Here is a 10,310-nt window from a genome sequence, read left to right as displayed (position 1 = left end):
TGATTAAAACCCCCACATCCGTAACACCTTGGGATGCTGAAGTGTTCGTAAACGTTGCAGCTGCTCAGTCCTACAAAGATTTTATTTACTTTCATAAGTTCCTTAAAAAATGCAGGATCCGTTTCAATGATTACCATGTATCTCTTTATCATTTTTTTGCATGTGATTAATTTGAACACCTTACTTTTACATTGCAAACGAGGATTTTGATTAAGTATACAATTTCTCAGTTGATCTTCATTTATTTCTTCACTTAATCCTACTATCTTGATTCTTGGATTATGCACATTTTCTTCCCGAACATTATAATTTTCCCCAAGCACTTCCCGGATTTTTTCTTGCAGTTTTGCYGTTTCTTCATGATTCCCACATTCAACCAAGATTCCACCTTTATTTAGTAACTTCATCTTGTTTATTGTGATGTTCTCCTTGTTTAATTTTATATTCTCGCGTAGTTGATCCAGAGTAACTCGATGATTAACCTCTTCTTTTGGATAAATAATAGTCCTGGAACTTGTTTTTAAAACCTCACTATACGTAGTTGCCTCATTTGATAAATTGCTGACCGAGATTATTTTTTTCTCCTTGATGTTACTCCCTTTATCTTCACCTGTCATGATCMTATTATTAAACATTTCTTCAAACTTATTTTCAAGATGGTTATTGATATCTTTTCTAATTATGTTCAGGTGTTGCATGAGTTCWCTTTTTATAATGTCCGTAGTACTCAAATTTGATGACATATCTCCTGACGTTTTTCTGCAGGTTATCTTTGATGGTCGTTAATTCAAGTTTCAAACTATCATTTTCTTCTCTCAATATTTCAATTTCTTTTTTCAGTTCAATCACAATTTCTTCAATTTCTGCTGGTCCTGTTTCATCACGTCGTAATTCGGTTAAATCAGTCCTTTTCTCGATGTGTTTATCGCATAGCATTTCACTATCCGAGAGTACGAAAAACTTACGAGTTTTTTTCACCATTGCAAAARAACTCCTYTGATAACTATCACGACACTTTACACATTCTATTGTTACATCAGGATTTTTCTGCTTGCACTTATAATTGCACTTTTTACATTGCCATTCATCAGGCGGCTTTGACGAGCGTCCGCTCGCGTCCGCCATCTTGAAGAATAAGAGGCCAATCTTATACAGGGACATTTTTTTATTAGTATACATAGCCCTATGTATACTTTTTTAAAAACCGGTTCAATTTCATAGGGTAGGCGACCAACATTTCAAACTTTTATAGGGTACTAGATATTAAAATATTCAAAACTAAAATTTTGTGTCAAGTTTGTCAAGTGTCAGTCTTGAAACTTAAAGCGTAGCTTTAAAAAGTTAATACCATTTATGATACCCATGTACACCAAAGTGAATCGGGAGATATAGTCCCATCGCATAGCCCCTACGATCGCCAGACTTGGCCCCTAACGATTTTTTTCTGTGGGGGTATTTAAAAATAAAAATTTATACTAATGTTCCAATGCAAAATTTAGAAGAGCTGAAAGAAGGTATTCGTAAAGAATGTAATGAATTAATAATATAGATCCTGAATTTATCAGGAATGCAGAGGCGGGGTTTTCAAAATCGCTTGGGTTATTGTTTGGAACTGCAAGGAACACTTGTTTTAATTATTAAATATTTTTCATGTTTTGATGGGTTCTATCTTTAAAATTAATATTTAATTAAATTTACTTTGTTGTTTTTAAAAGTTTGTCTTTTATTTATCGATATTAAAGCCTTTGCAATATTGGTTGCCTATGCCTGAACTAACCGCTTATCGTAATTGCCATAGCAACATTGAAGTTGACCCGTTTTTTTTTTAAAGTATACATAGGGCTATGTATACTAATAAAAAAATGTCCCTGTATAAAAAACCCATTAAAATGTTGTTTTAGTACTTTACATATTGTGTCTGCTATGGCACAAACCACACTCTGTAAATAAAATTGTGATTATTTGAGATATTTGAGGTAAATATGACCGTTGTTTAAAAAGTCTAATATTTAATAAAGTAATTAACAGTACAAACTGAAATCGACGCATTATTATGACTTTCAGATAAGTAACTTTCCGGTTTTCATAAGATCTTAACGTTTATTGTTTGTTTTCGAAGGATGTAAGATACAACTTTGTTTTGTATACGTCTTGAATTTCAACTTTTTTTTTCTTACGTGGAAGAATGCACAAGATCGTCTATATAGTTTTAAACCCTTAAAAAAACTCAATGTAAGAAATTACTTGTCCACGCTCCTTATGTTTATGATGATTCCTATTTATGAAATACCGGTTTTGTATCCGTTTTCTCAACTTATCCACTGTTCTTTAGAAAATCGGTTTTTTACTGACGTACAGTTGCGGAATTAAAATTTCGGGCACTATTGTCATTTTCATAATGTAAACTTTAAAACAACCTTTACATTATAATAACCTCAGTTTTTACTCTTGTCATGTTTGTCATTTTGACTTATTTACTTTCAAAAATAGTGATTTGAGGCATAATAACGCGTAGACAGCAGATCAAAGCGATGATTTAATTACACTTAGTTCAATTAATAAATTTCTTAAGACAGACAAATTGTTTAATTATCAATTTTAACAACAAAAAAAAGTTTAATTGTCAAATGTCAGTCATGATGACAGTAAAGGGTAGTTTACAGTGAACTTTTTAAAGTGACAGAAAAATACTTACTGCCCAAAATTTTAATTTCGCAATTGTACACTAAAAATTCCGAGTTTTAGATCAAAAAACATTGGAAAACATAATTATGTAATGAATACACTGCATGTAGAACGTCATTTCCAATATATTACATTATATTTTAAATGTCTTTGCAAAGAATCGTACATACAACGCTTTCATCAATAAAAACAATTTCTAACTCGTATAGATATTGAACCTAACGTCAAAAAATTCACATTTTATCATCGCGATCTAAACGTGGTGAGGAGAAACGTCAGATGACGCACCTGTCAACCCCCGTTATTTTTCCCATAGTTGTCTTATATTGTTGAATTTATTAACACTCACCTAACATTTCGATATTAATTAATTCTGGTTGATCCAAATTTTTATTTGATAAAAATATTATTTATCCACAATCACACTATAAAGAGACTTTATTCCACACTTTAGATGCGTATAAACTACCAGTTTATCCACTAGTGGAATAAAGTTACTTTATTCCACTGTTAGTAACCAGCGCACCACGTAACAGCTTACTACGTTTAACCGAAAGCACATTTGGCGTGACGTTTATAGGTCAATTTAATTTTTAATTAAGTGTGGAATAATTTGGTCCTGTGATTGTGGATAAAACGTTATATTGCAGTCGCGTGTTAGTCGCGTTTTATCCAGTTAAGAAAAAAAAAACATTCTTGCGTGGATAAAACGCTACCTAACACACTCTTATAATAAATAACTATTATTTTAGGATTAAATTAAATTGACTTTTTCGTTTATGTTTAAATACTCGTAGGTGATAATTTGCGTGAATTGTCTACCTACTTTCAAAATTTCAAAATTGTTTAAATTCGGTGGAAACATCTTTTTTCTCAAAGTGGAGTTTTGTAATATTTTTTATTACAGGTTTAAACCTGTGGGATTGACTTAGAATTTTTATTTACTTTTTGTTATTTATTTTTCAAAATTGAATAGTTTTGGAAAAATAATAATCAAATCAATAAAATATGACGTAAAATAGCTTGTGGTAACGTCCTGAAAATCACTTACATAACAGTAATAAACACACCAAATCTGGGGTTTTACCAACCATTATTTTATGTACGAATCTGCGACTAACAATGAAAGATGAAATGTAAATACAATAAAATACATTGTGTATTTTTTATTTCTTGTGGCGTCTGTGATCATTTTATTAAATGCAAGAAAAATATCAATTGTTACGCTACTCTTAAAGTAAAAATAAATAAATATAATTCTAATGTATAAACATTTTAAATCGATTAAATCGATTTTATCAACAACAAGATTCAGTAATTTTTAAACACGACACAATTTTTAATTGCTGTTAAATTAATCGTATTAACACATATACATTGACGCAGAATAAATTATGTATTCTCTATAAAAATTATTTTAAGCATTCATTATGTTATACTTGATACTGGTTTACTGTTTTAATGTCGTAATTGGAAGTTCCCAACGAACAAGTTTATTTCATAGAGTTATCGCAAAATCATTTGTTACTTTATTGCGATAGCATTTAAATGCATATTGTTTTTATTATTTTAATTACAAGCGGAATTACTTGAACTTTAAGCCACTAATTTGAATTATGAGGAGAGAAATACGTTGTAACAATACATGATGAGAGTTTAAATTTTGCACTTATTTATTTCTGTTGGAAAAATAATTTTCTATTTTTTTTGCTGCAGGCTATTAGAAGAGAAAACAAGGAAGCTGTATCCTAAATTGTAACTCTGTTGAATCTGATTTGTGGCTTTTATTGACAAAATTTTTGTACCTTTACTAAATAATTAAAAAAAAAACCTATACAAAATGTCAAAAAATAAATGTCAAAAATTTTTAACAGATAAAATTTTTTAAACATGTTTTTCCATGTTTCTGGTGTCTTATCTTACTTGAAATTTTTCTCTGGGTCGCGAGTTCTGACACACCCTGTACAATTTGTAGTTGTTACCAAAAATTGAAAATTAAATTATGGATTGTTTTTTTTTTTTCAAATAAACTATAAATTATTGAATATTGCCAGCAATATTCGGTGACATTGACAAAATAGACTCCGTTTTTCTAAGAGGTACATGGGAGGGATCTCTGTTTGTTTACAAATTATGAAGACTTTTCTTAAATAAAACTATACGTTCTTAGTTGAAAAATATAAAAATATGAAACTGTTTATTCTCAAGCTTTTAATATACGGAACAAAATATTTACTATATTTTTTTTTATAATACCAATATTTATAAGGATTTCTCGAGAACATCCTTGAAAACCGTGACAATAAATGCATCACAATAATACTAAATTGAGGCATTTTTTACACAATATAAATTAATTACTAAACACTAAATTCTGTAGTTTTTCTAATAAAATATTTTATACTGAAAGGCATCTGAAGGTTTTTTTGTTTTTAACGATAAACAAATATTTTAGTTCAGTTAAGAATGCGTTGTGAAATTGGTACCAGAGACATTACTTTTGTCTAAATATTATTTTTTTTAATTAGACATTTAAACAATTTAACATGCATTAAGAAAATAATACTTTAATATTTTAATTTGTCCTATTTTCTAATCTCAAAACCCAAATTAAAAAAAATATATTATGATAAGGACAATGCCAATTTTTATTGAAACTGTAAAAATTTTGACTTAGTTGTGCGCTTTAATGAAGAAATTACTGAATCTTTTATTATACTTTACCTTGAGGAATCCCATGAGTCAGAGCTATATTTTTTGTAAGAAATGCACTCACAATGCAGAAAAGTGGTTTGTTTAAATTACTTTTATTACATAATAGTGTTAAAGAGGAGTACATATTGACAATGCGCAACCTATGTGACTTTTTCTTTTTCAGATAATAAAAAACGACGGTCAAGGTTAATTAACTAGTCTTAAAAGTCCCACTGAGGTTTCCAATGTAAAAACATTTTTTTACATCGAATCAAAATTGACGGAATATTTATAGAAGCTTTTTTACCTTAAACTTATTTGTTTATTTTGGAAAATTACAATCATTAAATTATTATTACATAATTTCTAAGCAACGTTTTCAAAGATGCATCAAGAACGAAAGCCTAAGGTCGAGTATGCATAATGGATATACACTCTATGGATAATTTTTTTCAGCTTGACTATTATTTTGTGACGTCATTGTAGAGGACGATATATAATGGTATATACCACTCAAAGACGGAACATTCTGCTACAGATTTTCGCTATACGAGGATATAATGATTTCAAATTTTGCTATTTTATGTGTGGGTTTGGTAGGGTTTACATGTGCTGTGAGAGAAATACGTAAGTAAATCAGTTTCTTGTTATTAGTTGTAATTAATAATTAATACAATTAATTATTTAATTAAATAAACAATAAACTTAAGTTATCACCTAGAAATGCGATATGTTTTGAAACCTTGATCTTTTAAAATAATTCCTTTCTAATTAAATGGTAACAAAAGTTAAGTATTTTATATATTTTTTTAATTCATGATTTATATTCCCTAAATTCAAAGAGTTTAATCTTTAATTTTTCTAGTAAAAAGTCATGGAAGCTAATAATTTTTTATAGTTTCTTTATAATTCCAAGAAGTGGCACCAAAGTTTTTTAAATCTAATTATTAGCAATTATTTTATTTAAATGTTGTTTGGTTAAGGTCACATTAACTTTTCAGATGTAAAAAAATATTAATTACAGAAAAAAATTATAAATCAAAAATAATTATCGTAAAAATAAGAACTTGAATAGTTGATTTATGATAAAATGGTTAATAAATAATTGTTTTTTTATTTATTTTAGCCGACTACATCCATGTTTGCAAAAGATCTGATCCTCATGTAGCAAAATGCATCAGGGAGTCTGTCGAAGTCTTAAGACCTCGTCTGAAACAAGGAATTCCTGAATTGGACGTTCCTTCATTGGAGCCACTTCACATTAACGAGATTACAATATTTAGAGGTGACCCACCTAGCAATTTGAAAGCTTTCCTCAGAAACGTTAAAGTTCATGGAGCCAGTGACTTCCAAATAACAAAACTAAAGTAAAAATATTCCAGTCATTTGCAAATTGAGTTATTAACGAAATTTTTAGAGTAAATGTGGACAAGAACACATACCGAGTTGGAGTAAAATTCCGAAAAATGACCTTTGACGGCGACTACGACATCGATGCTAGAGTCCTTGTCGTGCCAATTAAAGGCACCGGAAAATTCTCAGCTGATATTAGTAAGTTCTGTGATAAATTTAAAACAACAAAGAAAAAAATTCAATTAGTGTAATTAGATATATCTAATTACGGGCATCTATTCTTAGTACCGACGGTATAAATTTTTTCAGGTGATGTTGATGGTCAGGGAGTTCTCAAGGCTGAAATCATAGAGAAGAACGGACATCGCGAGATCAAATTCACTTCCTTTGATTTTGCAATTAAAATTGCCGATTACAACATCCACCTTGACAACCTGTTCAACGGTGATGAAGTCTTAAGTGAGTAACACTGTGATTTATAACACAATTTAGTGTCGTCAAGGATTGGAGGAAAAATTTTATTTAAAAAATTGTTCTAGGTCGGGCAGCTATGGATGTTATTCATGACAACAAAGCTGAGTTTATTCAAGCTGCTTTGCCATTCATTCAAAGGAAAACGGCTGAAATCCTCTTGGATGCTGCGAATAAAATCACTGAAGATTTAGACTATGATCAAGTTTTTCCTGAAAAGTAAACTTTAAAGCTCAAGTATATTCTGTGATGTATCGTGAATAAGTAGAATGGATTTATTAGCTTTTGTACAAATTGTCTATTTGCGATTTTTGAAAATAAAATCTTACTTTCTATATATTAAGTCGTGGTTTTATTTCACATTTACTGTTATAATTGCCATTTTTTGGTACTTTTTTTATAACTAAACATGCAACTATTGTTTTTCCAATTATTCCTTAATTCTAAGTGAGAAACTGTAACACTGCTTTTTTTTTTAATCCTGATGTTTTAAAAAATCGAAAATTTACATTTTAATAGAAAACTGAAATTAGTTCACTGCTATAGTGTTACAAGCAAAAGTATCAAATGTAGTTATTGTGTTGTATCATTAAAATAAACAATTTGAATTCCAACAATGTAGGAAATTTTCATTGATGTTTTTTAACAGTAACTTAAGAAAATGATAAATTTGTCAATGTTAAGTAATTTGTCAAAATATTTAGTTTATTTAATTGTTCATTTTCGAAAGTAAAAATCGGTATTTTATTTATTTTATTCCCCAGGGAATAAAGTACCAGATTGTTATAATAATAAAGCGTCAGTTTATTCTCTGTTCGGAGAAAAGATTTTTATTATTTATTCAAATTAACCTAAAATCAAATCAAAGTTAATAAAAAATGTAAAAAAAATGTTAATAAATAATTAATCAGTTTGGATAATAACTATTAGATCACTTTTGACTAGGTTACACTTTCCAAAATCGTGAGTTCGAATAATTTTATAAGTAGCAAAATTGTAAAATTTGTTTAATTTTACAAAACGATTTTTGGCAAAAAGTTGCAGCCTACATTATACCTTATAACAGTTAAATAATAAATATAAAAATTTATATTAAAAAATTAAAATGTTTTGAATGTGAAAAGCTTAATTTACGCATCTAGGTATTTATAAAAAAAATAATGTGTCTACGTCAAAAAACAACTAAAGCAGCGTCGATTATTATCTTAAATTATGTGAGATAGATTTACCACAGAATCTAATTATGGAGCACATAAATTACGAATTTATAAATTAGATCTAGTAATTCTAAGAAGTTAAATTAAATTTAAATTTTTAACCGACTGTATTACGTCAGAAGTCAAAAGTGTTGTGAATATTGTATTATATAATTTGTTTTTCTAATACAAATTAATGTAGAAACTTATTATACTTAGGTATGGGTCACTTGGAATAAGTTGCCTGAAAAAAATATGAGTATTGAATGTGTTAATTACTTAATCGTTATACTATGTACCGTACCTAGGTAGTGTTAAAACTTTAGTTTCAAATTAATTTATAACAAAATAGAATAAAACTCTGTAAAAACTGTTTTCTGTCTGAAAAAAATGTTTTCTAAAACATAAAACCAAATGTATTAAATTAATATTTGAAATGAGTAAGTGTTTGAATACATTCACTCTTTTTTTCTTTATGAAAGTGTTGTGTAAATCACTCAATGTTTTATAATTGAACCTTAACAAGGTCTAAAGGGGTCTTCACTTACTAAAAAACTTGACATATGTAATTTAGTTTTATAGAAAACTCACAAGAGGTGGATGGAAGTTCTTTTCGTAAATGTAATGAGGAAATTAACTAAGTATACAGTTATTCAAATTTAAAAGTAGGTATCTAAAAATCTGAAAACATTTTTATGATTTTATTTTGATCTGTATAAAAATACTACCAAAGTGCTTCTAAATCGGATTTAATACAAATGTGGGCTATACCGGGTGTCCCATGAGTAATAAAAAGATTAATTTTTTTTTAAGCAAGCAATATTACATTTCAAAGATAACGTGGATATTAAAATACTTGATTTTAATAAATTAAACTTAGTGACGAAACGGCACTTTAAATTTAATTTATACAAGGTGATTCACGAGGAATAATAATCCTGGACTAATTCTCGATGCAACCACCATTACTTTTCGCAAGTTATTTTGCGGCAACTGTAATGTTGGTTGCATCGAGAATTTGGTCAGGCTCATTATTCCTCGTGGATCACCCTGTATAAAACATTAAACCTTGGTGAATTCGATGATTTACTAAAATGTTGACAAAAGATCGACGTGTTTTATGAAAAAACAATTTTTTTTAATATCCACGTTGTCTTTGAAATGTAATGTTGGTTGCTTCAAAAAATTCAGGCATATTATTATTCGTAGGACACCTGTATAATAATTTTATCTTTCGATAGCTACTATTTCCTTACTTTTATGTTGTATTAGCGAGCAGGAATCAGCAAAAATAAGCAATATTATCATGTTAAATATTTAATATACAGGGTATCTCATATAATTTTACGAGGCCTGCACCTGTAAGATGCAATCAATAATACATATTCCGATATGAACTCGATTACAAATTTTGAAAAATTGGATAATCTTCTCTAGTTTGTTCACCCTTTCATGATTACACCATTTTTAGTTAGTTAGTGATTAAGATAGATAAACTACAATCATATTCATCCCGTCTCTTGATAGATCAAATGATAATTGTTTGTGAAAAACTGCAGTTTATAACTATTAATGAAACAGTGATTAGTTTGACAACTACTGTCATGTGTTTCCAAAAATTAAATAATTAAATGTGTATTTTTTGTATCTAGTGTTTTGTGAATTATGTTTATTTGGGTGCGTACATTAGACGCAAGCCTCTTAAAGTTATGTGAAACAACCTGTAGTGTGTTTCAGGATACGCGCCCCAGAGAGAAATGGCGAGTAATATAAGATACCGAAAACATGGAAAATATGTTTAAAAAATTCTAGCAAATTTTGAAGTTTTTATAGAGAGAATTTTTTTAATGTTTCTGACATCTTATTTTACTTGGCAATTTTTTCTGGGAAGTGTATGAAACCAAACACCCG

The 10,310-nt window shown here is 28.7% G+C and overlaps 1 protein-coding gene across 1 annotated transcript; it reads left to right on the top strand.

Annotated features, from left to right (window-relative positions):
- Positions 1-5,847: 5,847 nt before the first annotated feature.
- On the top strand, positions 5,848-7,546 carry LOC123012553 (protein takeout-like). Its single transcript, XM_044410559.1, has 5 exons — positions 5,848-6,006; positions 6,506-6,746; positions 6,797-6,930; positions 7,042-7,191; positions 7,272-7,546. The coding sequence occupies exons 1-5, from the start codon at positions 5,940-5,942 to the stop codon at positions 7,424-7,426; spliced, it is 747 nt and encodes a 248-aa protein (XP_044266494.1). The 5' UTR covers positions 5,848-5,939; the 3' UTR covers positions 7,427-7,546.
- The last annotated feature ends 2,764 nt before the right edge of the window (positions 7,547-10,310 follow it).

The sequence above is a fragment of the Tribolium madens genome, unplaced genomic scaffold (assembly GCF_015345945.1).
Source record: "Tribolium madens isolate multiple individuals breed KSU strain unplaced genomic scaffold, Tmad_KSU_1.1 Scaffold_96;HRSCAF=242;Tcas5.2_LG5, whole genome shotgun sequence".
NCBI lineage: Eukaryota > Metazoa > Arthropoda > Insecta > Coleoptera > Tenebrionidae > Tribolium > Tribolium madens.
The sequence above is the reverse complement of the archived record's forward strand: the minus strand, read 5'-3'. Positions and strand labels throughout refer to the sequence as shown.